Source organism: Pongo pygmaeus, chromosome 6 (assembly GCF_028885625.2).
Source record: "Pongo pygmaeus isolate AG05252 chromosome 6, NHGRI_mPonPyg2-v2.0_pri, whole genome shotgun sequence".
Classification (NCBI taxonomy): Eukaryota; Metazoa; Chordata; class Mammalia; order Primates; family Hominidae; genus Pongo; species Pongo pygmaeus.
In genome coordinates, this window is record NC_072379.2 from 137,740,732 (window position 1) to 137,757,438 (window position 16,707).

General features: G+C 44.0%; 1 protein-coding gene across 4 annotated transcripts in view; it reads right to left on the reverse strand.

Annotated features, from left to right (window-relative positions):
• Positions 1–16,707, reverse strand: part of ATP6V0A4 (ATPase H+ transporting V0 subunit a4) — a 91,754-nt gene that overhangs the window by 71,057 nt on the left and 3,990 nt on the right. For 3 of the 4 annotated variants that reach the window (XM_054494693.1, XM_063667872.1, XM_054494694.1), the window contains exon 2: positions 8,677–8,767. In XM_054494693.1, the coding sequence (XP_054350668.1) occupies positions 8,677–8,755 (79 nt within the window). In that variant the 5' untranslated portion in view covers positions 8,756–8,767. Of the gene's footprint in view, positions 1–626; positions 914–8,676; positions 8,768–16,707 lie in introns of those variants that run through there. The other variant, XM_054494696.2, reaches the window with a different exon arrangement.

Below are 16,707 nucleotides of genomic sequence, written 5' to 3' on the forward strand. Positions count from 1 at the left end.
CTGATTTTTTTATTTTAATTTTTATAAAATACGACAACATAAAGACAGGGTATCACTATGTTGCCCAGGCTGGCCTCCAACTCCTGGCCTACAAGTAATCCTCCCACCTCCGCTTCCCAAAGTGCTGGGATTACAGGTATGAACCACCATGCCTGGCCAAGACTTGCATTTTTAATAAGCTCCTCAGGTGATACTTGTGCATGATCAAATTAGAACCATTGTTTAGAGAACACAGGGTGAGAAATCAAACTTTAGCCTGGGAAGCAGCAGGGAGAAGCTGTAGGCGGTTTGGGAAAATCAGCTAAGCTGATGCAGCGATTGTGAACCTGGGGCAGTGGAGGCCCAGCCCTCTGAGGGAGCACCTGCTCTGTACCCTGGAGGAAAGGAGCTGCTTGGGTTTCTTGAGAGGTGGAGCTCAGCTGCACCCACCCATCCCGCCAGGGCAGATCTGTCCAAGAATCCAGACACCTGGATGAAGTTCCAAAGGCTGAACTCAAGATTTGCAAAGAAGAGCAGGAAGATAAGAACTGTGTTGATTCTACCTCTCCCTCCATATGAGCTCCAGAGGCACTAGGAGCCCTGGCCTCAATTCGTGCCTCCCTCCACTCTCCACTTCGCCCTCTTACCTCTCCTCCTGCTCTTCCCCAAGGCAGGTGTTTGCTTTGTCTCCCAGTCAGTGGGTGGGGCAGTAGTTTTCAAACGTCTGGGTGCTCAGAAACCACTCAGGAACATGTGGAGAAAAGAGTACATCCTAATGGTTAAGAGCAGAGGCTCCAGCCCAACTACTGGAGTCAGGATCTCAGCTCTGCCATTTACCATGCGTGACCTTGGGAAAGCTATTTAACCTCAGGGCCTCAGTGACCTTATCTGAAAAATAGAAGAGGCTTACTTAGAAAGTGGAAGTATAGGCTGGACGCGGTGGCTCATGCCTGTAATTCCGGCAGTTTGGGAGCCTGAGGCAGGAGGATCACTTTGAGGCCAGGAGTTCGAGACCAGCCTGGCCAACATGGTGAAAACTCCCCTCTCTACTAATAATACAAATTTAGCCAGGTGTGGTGGCGTGTGCCTATAATCCCAGCTACTTGGGAGGCTGAGGCACGAGAATCGCTTGAACCCGGGAAGTGGAGTTTGCAGTGAGCCAAGATTGCACCACAGCACTTCAGCCTAAAAGACACAATGAGACTCCGTCCCAAAAAAAAAACAACAAAAAAAGTATGTGTACGGTATGTCAGAGTAGGAGGCAGGGGCCAAGCCATGCCCCAAGTCTGCTGGGCCAATAAGGAATTTGAATTTTATTCTAATAACATTGGGAAGCTCTTGGGAAATTTTAAGCAGGGAAATGGCATGACCTGGTTCACGTTTTTAAAAATATTACGGCTGGGCACGGTGGCTCACGCCTGTCATCCCAGCACTTTGGGAGGCTGAGGTGGGCGGATCACCTGAGGTCGGGAGTTCAAGACCAGCCTGGCCAACATGGTGAAACCCCGTCTCTACTAAAAATACAAAAAATTAGCTGGGCTTGGTGGCGCATGCCTGTAATACCAGCTACTAAAGAGGCTGAGGCAGGAGAATAGCTGAACCCGAAAGGAGGAGGTTGTGGGGAGCTGAGATCGTGCCATTGCACCCCAGCCTGGGCAAAGAGAGGGAAACTCCGTCTCAAAAAAAAGAAAAAAAAAATACACACACACACACACACACACACACACACACAATATATATATATATTACTTTGGCTTCTGCATCTGGAAAAAGGGAGTAGAAATACTTTTTCTTCCCAACCAGTAAAAATAAAAACCCTGTACAGTACATATACAGCAAACATAAGCCGACTGTGAAAGCTGGACAGAAGATAGACCCTCTAGGAATCACAAGATGCAAGAAACAACACAGAGGTGAGTTCTGTGGGTTTTCTTGTTACTTCCTACAGGTTGAGCATCCCTAATCTGAAAACTCAAAATCAGAAATGCTCCAAAATCCCAAACTCTGAGCACCAACATGACACCAGAAGTGGAAAATTTCACTGACTTCATGTGACAGGTCGCAATCAAAACTCAGGCATACAACACATATTTCATTCAGAGTCCTCAAGGGAAAAATAAAATTACCTTCATGCTATGTGTGTAAGGTATATATGAACATACATGAGGCTGGGCACGGTGGGTCATGCCTATAATCCCAGCACTTTGGGAGGCCAAGGCGGGCAGATTACTTGAGGTCAGGAATTTGAGACAAGCCTGGACAACACGGTGTAACACCGTCTTTACTAAAAATACCAAAAAATTAGCGGGGCGTGGTGGTGGGTGCCTGTAGTCCCAGCTACACAGGAGGCTGAGGCAGGAGAATCGCTTGAACCCAGGAGACAAAGGTTGCAGTGAGCCGAGATGGCGCCACTGCACTCCAGCCTGAGCAACAGAGTGAGACTCTGTCTCAAAAGCAAAAAAAACATCATTACATGACTTTTGTGTTTAGACTTGGGTCCCATCTCCAAGACATCTCATTTTATATATATATATATGCAAATATTCCAAAATCTGAAAAAATCTGAAATCTAAAACACTTCTGGTCCGAGCATTTCAGATAAAGGACAGATAATCAATCTGTATATTCCGGACTCAGTGCGGCAGAAGCCAGTACATGTGCAGCAGAAAAGTTCCAAAGAAAGCCTGCTCGCTCTAGCAAAAGGACCAGGAAAGGGGCAGTCTGCCAAGAAAGAAAACTTTCAGACAATAATCACTCGAATCCAGTTAAACGCCACAGAAAAAACCATGGCCCTGCCCCCAACCCCATTGCCAGCAAAGCCCAAGGGGGGAGCCTAGACTTCCAGGCTGAGTGGGGAGTCTGAACTTCAGCCCCACTCTGTGGTAACAAGGCTCCCTTGTTTGCCCCTGTTGGGGGTGTCAGAAGAAACCTAATCAGAACTTTTACCCCCATCCATTGGTAATAAGCTCCCCTCCCCCCATCACTGATGGTGAAGATCACATGCAGAGCAGTAATGAGGCACCTCTGCTCCTCCAGCCCCGGTCACATGCAGAGCAGTAATGAGGCATCTCTGCTCCTCCAGCCCCGGTCACATGCAGAGCAGTAATGAGGCATCTCTGCTCCTCCAGCCCCGGTGGTAGCAGCAGAGAGCTCGTGAATAGAAGAATGAAGTGGGAGAAACGCTCTACCCAACTTCAAGACTTACTGTACAACACCAGTAATCAAGACTGTGGTATTGAGCCAGGCGCGATGGCTCGAGCTTATAATCCCAGCATTTTGGGAGGCCAAGACAGGCAGATTGCTTGAGCCCAGGAGTTTCAGACCAGCCTGGGCAACACAGTGAGACCATCATCTCTACAAATAATCATACTAAAAATATTAGCCAGGTTTGTGGTGTGTGCCTGTGATCCCAGCTACTTGGGAGGCCGACTTGGGAGGATGACTGAGGCTGCAGTGAGCCGTGATCATGCCACTGCACTCCAGCCTGGGTGAAAGAGCCAGACTTTGTCTCAAAAAGAAAAAATTAAAAAAAAAATTTTTTAATAAATTTCACTGAGATAGAAGGCCCCTAAATTTTTGTCTGATTTATTTCCCACCCTCTGACATCCAAATGTCTTATCAATAAGTCTACAATAGTTGTTATTCTTGCTCACTAGGTCCGATCAGTATATTGTCATCAGTGTAATAGACCACTGTGATATTTTAGAGACAGAAGAGATGATTAAGATCCTTGCAAACTAAATTATGACACAAGGCTAGAGAGTTGATATTCCCCTGAGGTAGGACCGTGAAGGTGTATTGCTGGCCTTGCCAGCTAAAACCACCCTGCTTCTGCTGGTCCTTATGGACAGGTATGGAGAAAAAGGGATTTGTTATACAAAAACTTAATTAATTCCAGGAAGGCTTTTTTTTGGTTGATTCTTTCAGATTTTCTTTTTTTTCTTTTTTTTTTTTTTGGAGACGAGTCTTGTTCTTATCACCCAGGCTAGAGTGCAATGGCGCAATCTTGGCTCACTGCAGCCTCCACCTCCCGGGTTCAAACAATTCTCTGCCTCAGCCTCCCGAGTAGCTGGGATTACAAGCACCTGCCACCACGCCTGGCTAATTATTTTGTACTTTTAGTAGGGATGGGGTTTCACCATCTTGGCCAGTCTGGTCTTGAACTCCTGACCTCGTGATCCAGCCACCTCGGCCTCCCAAAAGCGCTGGGATTACAGGTGTGAGCCACTGCGCCCAGCCTCTTTCAGATTTTCTATATAGGCAATGAAGTCATCTGTGAATAAAATTTTATGTCTTCCTTCCTAATCAGTATGGTTTTCATTTCCTTTTCTTATGGCATTAGTTAGGACTCCAGTATGATGTGAAATGGAGTGGTGGGGAGAATGTCCTTGCCTTGTTCCTAATCTTTTCAGCAATTTTTTTTTAAAGAAATGTTTTCTCTCTTTTTTTTTTTTTTTTTTTTGTAGAGTTTGGGTCTCACAATGTTGCCAAGGCTTGTCTCAAACTCCTGGCCTCAAGCAATTCTCCCACCTTTGCCTCCCAAAGTGCTGGGATTACAGGTATGAGCCACTGCACCTGGACCCCAATAATTCTTAACAGCGTAAAGAGGACCTGAGACGAAAACACTGGACAACCACTAGCCTGGGGACCGCGGAATTGGGTGTATGAGTTTCCCAGGACGGTGGTAGCAGAGTGCCATAAACTGGGTGGCTTAACCAAGAGAAATGTATTATCTCAGCCCTGAAAGTTAGAAGTCTGAAATCAAGATGCCACGCAGGGCTGGTTCCCTCTGAAGGCTGTGAGGAAGAATCTTTCAGGTCTCTTACCTGGCTGCTGGTGGTTGCTGGCAATCTTTGGCATTCCTTGGCTTGCAGAAGTATCACTCCAATCTATGCCTTCACCTTCACATGTGTGTGTCTGTGTCCAAACGCCTTTTTATAAGGACACCAGTCATATTGGATTAGAGGCCCACCCCACTCTGCTATAAACTCATCTTAACTAATTATCTCTGCAAACACCCTGTTTCCAAATACGGCCACATTCTCAGATCCTCAGGATTAGAACTACAACATATGAATGGAATGGGGCGGCACACTTCAACCCATAACGATGGAGAGGCAATGGAGGTCCAAGCCTGAATACAGAGAAATTCCAGGATTTCAAGGCTGCGCAGAGGAGACAAACAAGAAACAGAGGTAGGAGGATAATCGGAAGAATGAGAATTCAAAAGAAGAAAATGTTTTGAGAATCATGGAGTGTTCAGGAAGAGGAGGGCTGAGAAAGATCTGGAGGTTACTGGGGACCCCATGGATCCACTTCAATGAAGTAAAATGGGCAGGATTCAAAGTAGGAACTGGGGACTCAGAGAAAGTCAGTGGCTGGTGAAGAAAAGATGGGCATGGAAATCGGCTGGGCATGGTGGCTCACACCTGTAATCCCAGCATTTTGGGAGGCCGAGGCGGTTGGTTTGCCTGAGGTCAGGAGTTCAAGACCAGCCTGGCCAACATAGTGAAGCCCCCTTTCTACTAAAAATACAAAAATTAGCTGGGCATGGTAGCAGACGCCTGTAATCCCAGCTACTCGGGAGGCTGAGGCAGGAGAATTGCTTGAACCCAAGAGGCGGAGGTTGCAGTGAGCCAAGATCACACCACTGCACTGCAGCCTGGGGGACAGAGCAAGACTCCATTCAAAAAAAAAAAAAAAAAAGATGGGCACAGAAATCAGCTACAACTTTCTTTTAAAAACACCAACTGTGAAGAGAAAGGAGGGAGCAGGGCAGCAGCTGAAGAGGAAATGAAGTATCAGGAGAGGGTTTTATTTATTTATTTTCAGGAGAAGAGACAGTTGATAACTTCCCCTCCCCAAATTCTGTGAGATCTAGTTGGGAGACACATCTAGAAAATGGGAACCATGGCTGGGTACGGTGGCTCACACCTATAACCTCAGCACTATGGGAGACAGAGGTGGGAGTATTGCTTGAGGCCAGGAGATCAAGACCAGTCTGGGCAACATAGCAAGACCCTGTCTCTATTTTAAAAAAATTTTTTTAATTAAAAATTTTAAGAATGAGGCCAGGCACATGGCTCATGTCTGTAATTCCATTACTTTAGGAGGCTGAAGCAGGAGGGTCGCTTGAGCCCAGGAGTTTGAGATCAGCATGGGCAGCATAGTGAGAAATCATCTCTACAAAAAAATTAAAAATTAGCCGGGCAGAGTGGTACACACTTGTAGTCCCAGTTACTCAGGAGGCTGAGGCGGGAGAATCACTTGAGCTCGGGAGTGCAAGGCCACAGTGAGCCATGATTGTGCCACTGCACTCCAGCCAAGGTGACAGAGTAAGACCCTGTCTCGAAAAAATAACTTTTAAAATGGGAACTCCTACTTTTTCTTACCCATGATGTACATCTGAGACAATCTCTTTGAACCATGACATCTTTGACATTTCTCTAGAAGTTTCCTGTCTGAGCTCAATTTTTTTATGTGCAACATTTCATAGCATTGCTGATTCTTGGAAAGTTGAAACAGGCCAAGCATTAGCAAACACAGTCCAATTTGTCCAAAATCAGAGTAAATTTTCTAAGTTCCCTACTGTGAACCTCAAGAGTAAAGGAAGAAGGAAAGGAGGAGAGAAGAACCAGACATAGCTCTGGCCCCCAAAAGGGTGTCCACTGGCAGGTAAGATATAGATGATTTAGTCCAATCCACTCTTGCAGAAAAGTAAGGAACAGTGAGGCTAAGTGACTTGCGTAAAGCCAGATAATACAGCCTTATTTCTCTAATTATTTGTGCCATTGAATTTTTTAAAAAGAAAGTAATCTTCCTATGAATCATTAAACATTATATATATATACACACATACATATATATATATATATATTTTTTTTTTGAGATGGAATCTCACTCTGTCACATAGGCTGGAGTGCAGTGGCGCGATCTTGGCTCACTGCAAGCTCCGCCTCCTGGGTTCATGCCATTCTCCTGACTCAGCCACCCGAGTAGCTGGGACTACAGACACCCGCCACCACACCCAGCTAATTTTTTGTATTTTTAGTGGAGACGGTGTTTCACCGTGTTAGCCAGGGTGGTCTCGATCTCCTGACCTTGTGATCCGCCCACCTTGGCCTCCCAAAGTGCTGGGATTACAGGCGTGAGCCACTGCGCCCGGCCTACACATAATATTTTTATATCCTCTCAAAGTCAACTCAATACTTTGAAGTTTGGAAAATAATATTTAAATTCAGCATTAGGTCTTGAGAGAAACAACTTTCTTAGGGCAGAATCAATCCTCTATATTATCCAAATAAACATTCCTTTTGACATTTGGTGTTTCAGGCCACTGTTCCCATTCTTTACACAAGTCTGGGGCACACTGCCAGTTCCAAAAGCTTTACACTTGGCCTCAAAGGTCCCTGGCAAAGCACTTTCATGCCCTGAGGACTTTCTACAGAATGGCTCTTGAGGGTGAAGAGATGAGCATTCCACTTACTTGCCTTTAAAGCGGGCATTCCTTTAGCACAGGGCTTCCTGTGTTCTCATATCCTTGTACCCAGGATTAGGAAAATATTGCGCACAATCACATGTTCAGTGTACAAGATCAATTTACAGGGGAAGATCATTGTAATTTAGAAAATGACAAAGGATAAATAGAGAGCCAGCTAAAATGTTTGCAAGGAGTTTAATCCAAAAATAATAATCTATCTGGAAAAGTAACAATCTGACTTTTCTAAAAACAGCATCTGATTTTTCTGAACCGAATTCCCTCCAGATAGCCTTCATTCAAATAATTGATTTTATCACTCACTCAAGCTGAATACTTCTTACTTTCTTTTTTTGAGTGGAGTCTTGCTCTGTCGCCCAGGCTGGAGTGTAGTGTTGTGATCTCAGCTCACTGCAACCTCCACCTCCTGGATTCAAGTGATTCTCCTGCCTCAGCCTCTTGAGTAGCTAGGACTACAGGTGTGCACCACCATGCCTGGCTAATTTTTTGTATTTTTAGTAGAGACAGGGTTTCGCCATGTTGGCCAGGCTGGTCTCAAACTCCTGACCTTAAGCAATCCACCTGCCTCGGCCTTCCAAAGTGCTGGGATTATAGGCGTGAGCCACTGCGCCCAGCCAAGCTGAATACTTCTTCACTGTTGGCCAGGCACTGACTCTGCCACCCACCATCCTTTACAATATGCACTCATAAACAAAGTGTTTGAGACAGAAAAGAATGATTTGAGGTTGCTAAAAAAAAAGAGGGAATGACATTCAACTTCCTCCATTGTATGCGCACACACATGCACACACACACACACACGAACACACACATGTGCAACTGAATGCAATTCATTGATAGTAAGGTCCAAGAGTTCATGAATCAGCACACTGAGATCAAATCTACGGATGCTGGAACCAGGATCATCCCTGCCATGCACATTTCCACTTTCTCCTGGCCACGACTTTTTCCAGGAATGTGTCTCAGTGCTCACTGCTGCCATCCAACGCCAGTGGGCACTCCCTGCTGATCTACCACTTTCTGTCCTCTAGATCACATCCTAGGACACAGAGCCCTCCCAGTGGCTCTCAGACAGCTCCACTCTCCTCTACTCTCCACTCCTCGCCACACCCCTCAGCACACAACCGTCTCATTCCTTAGGAGAAGATCCTCCTCCACCATGGAGCCCTCCAGCTTCCCTCTTCTCCACCTCAGCGTACCTTGGCTGTGTCTCTTTCTCTTCTTCTCTTCAGAGCAAAGCTGCTTTACATTCCTTTCATTCCTGTCTTCACTTGCCATGTCATGGAGGAACTGGAAATGAGATTTAGGTAAATGAAGTTTTATCATAAAGAAAACAGAATGGGCTGCGCACAATGGCTCATGCCTATAATCCCAACACTGTGGGAGGCCGAGGTGGGAGGATTGCTTGACCCCAGGAGTCTGAAACCATCCTGGGCAACATAGCAAGACTCTGTCTCTACAAAAAATAAACTCAGCTGGCCTTTGTGACATGCATCTGTAGTCCCAGCTACTCAGGAGGCTGAGGTGGGAGGATTGCTTGAGCCAGGGAGGTCGAGGCTGCAGCGAACAAAGTTTGCACCACTGCACTCCAGCCTGGGTGACAGAGAGAGACCTTGTCTCAGGAAAAAAAAAAAAGAGAGATAACAGAATGCCCTGAAGTTTATTATCATGGATGGATTTTTTACCTATAGCCTAAGGTGAGAGAGAGAGAGAGAGAGATTCTCCCTATGTTGCCCAGGCTGGTCTCAAACTCCTGAGCTCAAGCAACTCTCCCACCTCAGCCTCCCAAAGTGCTGGGATTACAGGCATGAGCCACCACACCCGGCGCTAGCCTAAGTTTTTCCCTTGGGAGCACCTCCCCAGTTATCTGCCTTTTCTATAATAATATTTACTCCCAACTACACAAGTAAGTTTCTTATCATGATTTCCATCTCCGCTTTCTAAAACAGAAAAAAAAAAAGAATTTAAATGTACTAGCTTGTTTCTCTTCTTTCTCCATTTAATATCCTGCATTGACTACAGAGTCATAGAAATCTACCACTGGAAGAAACTTCGAGATCACCTGATTCAGTCTCCTTACTTTACAGATGAGAAAACAGAACTCCAGGGAGTGGATGCAATTTGCCCAAGGTCCCACAGGTAATTGGCGGCAGAGCTGGAAGCAGAACCCAGGGCTCTGCACTTCAGGGTCTTTTCATGCCATCATGGTAGCTTTCCAGTTGTTTCTCACAGGACTTAACACCCCTTTGTGTTAGGAACTATACATAGCAAAACCCCTTCTGGGCATCATGTATCCCCTCTGCAGAGTCCTGCGGACCCCAGAGAAAAGTCTCCCCACAAAGGATGGAAGGCATAATTCCCCCAGATTTTTCCCCTTGTGTTCGCCTCCTAGAAAGTCACATCGACACCAAGGTTATATGACTCCTCCAAGGTCACACTCCAAGTGACAACATGAAAACTGGAATCCAGGACTCTTGACTCAGGATTCTTGTGTTCCCAACCAACCAACCTAGAGGCAGCTTGGACAAGAGAAGATGAGGAGCTAGGCATGGTGGTGCATACCCGTAGCCTGAGCTACTAAGGAGGCTGAGGTGGGAAGATCACTGGAGCCCAGGAGTTCGAGGCTGTAATACACTGTGACTGCACTTGCGAATAGCCACTGTACACCCTGTCTCTAAATAAATACATAAATAAAATGAAACATATGGACAAAGCATTTTCAAAAAAGAAAAAAGAGGCCAGGCGCAGTGACTCACACCTGTAATCCCAGCATTTCCAGAGACTAAGGCGGGAGGATCGCTTGAGCCCAGGAATTTGAGACTAGCCTGGGTAACAGAGCAAGACCTCATCTCTACTAAAAATAAAAAATATTAGCTGGGTGTGGTGGTACATGCCTGTAGTCCCAGCTACTCAGGAGGCTGAGGCAGGAGGATGGCTTGAGCCCTAGGAGGTGGAGGCTACAGTGAGTTGTGATCGCACCACTGCACTCCATCCTGGGCAATAGAGCGAGATTCTGTCTTAAAAAAGGAAAAAGAAAAAAAGAGAAAGAGAATGAAGGGAAGTTATAGAAGAGGCCAGAAAACACAGTGAGAGAGGGGTCTTTGGATGTTGGGAAGACAGGCCCAAACAATCATTGACTTGACTATCTGGTTCCCTTCGGTTTTATGTGAACAAAACTGGAGAGGAAAAATTGGCGGAATATTTATTACAAACCTGCAGCTTATTTCCAAAAACTTTAGCTTCAAGTTACTCTTTGAGAACAAATCTCTCTGTTTATTAAACAAAAGATGAATCTGACCACATGCTCAGATTGTTGTGCCAACAGAAATATTTTGCACAAATGATAAGAGTAATTGTAGGGAACCAGAAAGTGCCAATCATAGAGTTGAGAGCTGAAAAGCCCTCCCTTCCAACTGTTTATTAACTTCACCTTAAAATGCCCTTACTTGTTTGATGCCAGTAACTCACAAACTTTTCTACCCGAGCTATCCCACAGAAGAGCTGGCTGTCTTAAAAATTAGTAAGAAACCAATCCCTTGAGGCATTTAAGCAGAAGTCCAACTAACAACCTTAAGAAGCAGGACAGGTCAAATGCAGCTATACCAAACTCTATAATATCCTACTTTCTTTATAGGAAAGTCATATGGTTTTGCTGTGTCCCCACCCAAATCTCATCTTGAATTGTAGCTCCCATAATTCCCACTTGTCGTGGGAGGGACTCGGTGGGAGGTAATTGAATCATGGGGGCAGGTCTTTCCTGTGCTGTTCTCATGATAGGAAATGAGTCTCACAAGATCTGATGGTTTTATAAATGGGAGTTCCCCTGCACACGCTCTCTTGCCTGCCACCATGTAAGACATGCCTTTGCTTCTCCTTTGCCTTCTGCCATTGATTGTGAGTCCTCCCCAGCCATGTGGAACTGTGAGTTCATTAAACCTCTTTTCTTTACAAATTACCCAGTCTTGGATATGTCTTTATTAGCAGCATGAGAACAGATTAATTCAGAGGGCATTCTTCCAAGGTTAAAGATTGGCCCGGATGGTCTCTGAGGTCCTTTTCCAACAATGAGATTCTAATTGCAATCTGATGTTATATCTGTGTCTTCTTTCTAGTCTTCTTTGTGTCCTGACCATTCGTGGATATGTCTGTACATTCCGTTGTGACCATGAGCACTCCAATAGGCAGTAATCTGCACCATGTGAAAATTAAAGGTTAAGTTTTTTTGTTTTTTTTTTTGTCTTTTTGTCTTTTTTCTTTTTGAGACAGTCTTGTTCTGTTGCCCAGGCTGGAGTGCAGTGGTGCAATCTCGGCTCACTGCAAACTCTGCCTCCTGGGTTCAAGCGATTCTTCTGCCTCACCCTCCCGAGTAGCTGGGATTACAGGTGCCCACCACCACGCCCAGCTAGTTTTTGTATTTTTAGTAGAGATGGGGTTTTACCATATTGGCCAGGCTGGTCTTGAACTCCTGACCTCAAGTGATCCACCCACCTTGGCCTCCCAAAGTGCTAGGATTACAGGCGTGAGCCACCATGCCTGGCCAGCTTGTTTTTTTAATGGAAAAGAAGATTCCCTGATATTGAACATTTTTCCCAGGTAATGGGACAGATATGTAAAATCTATCTGCTTCATTGTGACTATATTGCTTTCCTGTGAAATAATCTTTAAGAATGTATTAACTTAGGCTGGGTGCAGCGGCTCATGCCTGTAATCCCAGCACTTTGAGAGGCCGAGGCAGGTGGATCACCTGAGGTTGGGAGTTTGAGACCAACCTGACCAACATGGAGAAATCTGTCTCTACTAAAAATACAAAATTAGCTGGGCATGGTGGTACATGCCGGTGATCCCAGCTACTCGGGAGGCTGAGGCAGGAGAATTGCTTGAACCTGGGAAGCGGAGGTTGCAGTGAGCTGAGATCGTGCCATTGCACTCCAGCTTGGACAACAAGAGTGGAACTCCGTCTCAAACAACAACAACAACAACAAAAATTAGCAGGGCATAATGGCAGGTGCCTGTAATCCCAGTTACTCGGGAGGCTGAGACACTAGAATCACTTGAACCCGGGAGGCAGATGTTGCAGTGAGCCTAGATTGCACCATTGCACTCCAGCCTGGGCGACAGAGAAAGACTCTTTCTCAAAAAAAAAAAAAAAGTATTAACTTGATTTTATTTCTTGATCATAAAAATAATATACACATTCATTATTTTAAAATGGAAACACAAAAAAGTATTAAAAACAAAATTAAAACCACCCCAAACTGTACATCCTAGATATGACTACTACTAGCATTTTGAGAGGATTCATTCCAAACATTTTCCATTGTATATGTGTATATATTACAAAACTGGAATTACATTGACATAAAGATTTATATCCTGCTTTTTCTGTTTTGTATACTATGGCAAATGTTTTCCCAAGTAATTAAATGTTACCCAAGAATGTTTTTTGTTGCTGTTGTTGCTGTTGTTTTTTTGAGATAGAGTCTTGCTCTGTAACCCAGGCTGGAGAGTAGTGGCATGATCTCGGCTCACTGCAACCTCTGCCTCTTGGGTTCAAGCGATTCTCTTGCCTCCAGTCTCCTGAGTAGCTGGGATTACAGGCACATACCACCAGGACTGGCTGATTTTTGTATTTTTAGTAGAGATGGGGTTTTGCCATGTTGGCCAGGCTGGTCTCAAACTCCTGACCTCAGGTGATCAGCCCACCTTGGCCTTCCAAAATGCTGGGATTATAGGTGTGAGCCACCATACCCAGTCCCAAAAACGGTTTTAATAGCTACCCTTTATTTCATTATAAACTGCTTCTAAGCTTTCACTTTTACAAACATTGTAATATTGAGATGGAGAACTTTGGATATGCATTTTTGTGCTCATCTTTGGTTATTTCCTTGGGGATGAAATTTCTAAAGGGCTACACCATAGAAGGAAAGGTATCCAAAATAAACTGACACACATCATCTTAATTCCTGAGACTGGAACGACATGATAGCAGATTTTTGTTGCCCCCAAGCACTCGATTAAAACAACAACAACAAAAATCATGTCTACAGGAAGAAAGCATTATCCTAGGTCTCAGGTTATTTCTATAAACAATAGTGTGTAATTGCAATTTTGCCCACGATAAAAAATAACCAGGTATGCAAAGAAACATGATCACATGAATGAAAACAGCAGAAATAATAAGACAATGGAAATAAACGAATGGGGAAAGAATGGCAAAGACTGAGGTTATCAGACACAGATTTTAAAGGAATTATATCCCCTCTGTTTATGAAGATGAAAAACAGGACTGAATAGTTTGGCAGAAAAAAAATATAAAAAAGAACGGAATGGAAATTCTGGAACTAAAACTAAGATAATCGAAATTAAGAACCCAATGGGTAGTTATAAAAGAGGATTAGACACAGATGACAAGAGATTTAATAAAAGATTGGGCAGAAGGCAATATCCAGAGTAAAACACAGGAAAACAAAAAGATAAAGAATAAAGAAGAAGGTAAGAGAATTACAGGATGGAGTGGAAAGATCTAACCTATGTGTAATCAGTCACAAAAAGAGAGGAGAGATGGTTCACAAGTAGTATTTGATGGCTGAGAAGTTTTCAAAACATATTAATAGCATCAAGCTCCATCTCCAATTCATATCCAACTGCCTACAAACTCCAAAGAGGACAAAAAAGGAATCCATACTTGAGCACATCAGAGTAAAACTGCTGAAAACCAAACGCAATGAAAATTTTAAAAACAGCCGAAGAAATAAAAGAGGCAAATTATCTGCAAGGGAGCCCCAGTGAGGTGGACGGTAATCAACAGAATAAATGGTAGCCAAAAGAAATGAAATGTTATCTTTAAAGCACTGAAAGAAAATACCTGCCAACCTTACATTTTGTACCCAATGAAGGTGATTTCCAAGAATGAAGGAAGAAAAAAAACATATCCAGACAAACAAAACAGCATGTTAATCACTCCACTGAGGGAATACTAAATGGTATTCTTCAAAGAGAAGGAAAATGATCACCGATGGAAAGACCAGACATGCAGAAATAAATTAAGAACAACAAACTGGTAAACATGTAAATAAATTTAATAAATTTCACTCATATTCACTTGGAAAATAATAATAATAATGACTTATTGAGTTAAAAAGTATGTGTATAACTAACATACATGACTATAATGGTATAAAAATCAGGAGTGGATAGGCCAGGTGCGGTGGCTCATGCCTGTAATCCCAGCACTTTGGGAGGCTGAGGCGGGCCGATCACAAGGTCAGGAGATAGAGACCAGCCTGGCTAACACAGTGAAACCCCGTCTCTACTAAAAATACAAAAAAATTATCCGGGTGTGGTGGCAGGTGCCTGTAGTCCCAGCTACTCGGGAGGCTGAGGCAGGAGAATGGCGTGAACCCAGGAGGCAGCTTGCAGTGAGCCGAGATACTGCCACTGCACTCCAGCCTGGGCGAGTGGATAAATGGAGTTAAAGTTCTGAGGTCTTCATATTATCTCTGAAAGCGGTAAAAGTGTCAATTAATATTAGACTTTGATATGTTAAGAATGCACTTATGAGAACATATATTCAGGGTAACTTGGATCTATGCTCCTGGGTTGCAGAATAAAATAATCTTAAAAAACAACAAAAAAGGAATGCACGTCGTAATCTCTACAAAATGGAATAACCAAACAACTCAATCCAAAAGTAGTGAGAAGAAAGAGAAAAGAAACATAAGCTAGATGGGAAGAGTAGAGAGCACTTGGTAAGATGATAGATTGATTGATTTGTTTGTTTTTAAATTTTAGAGACAGGGTCTCACTCTGTCACCCAGTCTGGAGTGTAGTGACTCCATCATGGCTCCCTGCCATCTCGGATCTCCTGGGCTCAAGCAATCCTCCTATCTCAGACTCCTGAGTAGCTGGGACTACAGGCTTGCATCACCAAACTCAGGTTTTTTGTTTTTTGTTTTTTTGTAGCGAAAGAGTTTCACTATGTTGCCCAGGCTGGTCTCACAGTCCTGGGCTCAAGAAATCCTCCCATCTTGAACAGGATTTTAGAAAAGTTGAAAGTAATATGATGGGAAAATGATTTAGCATGCCAAACAAAACAAAAGAAACCTGTTATAGCTATAGCAATATCAGACAAAGTAAAGTTTATGGCAAAAAGCATTACTAGAGAAAAAGAAGGCTGGGCGCAGTGGCTCACACCTGTAATCCCAGCACTTTGGGAGGCTGAGACGGGAGTCTCACCTGAGGTCAGGATTTCGAGACCAGCCTGTCCAACATGGTGAAACCCCCGTTTCTACCAAAAATACAAAAATTACCCGGGGGTGGTGGCACATGCCTGTAATCCCAGCTACTCGGGAGACTGAGGAAGAAGAATCGCTTGGACCTGGGAGGTGGAAGTTGCAGTGAGCCGAGATCGCGCCACTGCATTCCAGCCTGGGCGACAGAGAGAGACTCCATCTCAAAAAAAAAAAAAGAGATGAGGGACATTACAAAATGATTTTTTAAAAGAAGGTTCAATTTGCCAGGCAGTTGTCAAAATTCCGTATTTGTTTGTACCTCAATTACAGCCTCAAATATTTAATGCAAAAGTTGACAAAACTACAGGGAAGAAAGAAACCCGCAATCATCTCTGTATTCAACGGAATAATTAGGCCAAATTTTTAAAAGACAGGAAACATGCAGACGTTCTGAACCACACAATTAGCACTCTTGATCTAATGGACTTACCCGGAACGCTGACCCCACAACTGCATGACACATTCTTTTCAAGAGCCACAAAAATTGGTCATATGGTGTCTTTTAAATAACATCAAAAAATAGAAATCATCAAAGTATATTCACAGATCACAGTGCAACTAAGCTAAAAATCAATAACAAAAAGATAACTAGAAAACCTCCATATGTTTGGAAATTAAGAAATATACTTCAAAGAAGATGGGAGGGAATAAGATACAGGACCCAGGTGGAAGGTTGCTTTCGCCAGGAGGAAGGATCCCCTTTTTGTTAACCTCCGCATGTCTGGACCATAGCTGCACCGCCTTCCAGTGCAATTTTGAACAAGCTAAATTAGTCATCCTGGGAAGTGTTCAAAAAATGATTCCAAATGGTGGACTCCAGGACTTTCTTGCTGACTTTCTTACTTTGATCAAGTAACTCTATGGCATGATCTTAACAGCTGTAGTTCTCAAGGTTTCCTAAAAGGGAACCTCTTGTTCTCTCCAAATTACAGACCCATC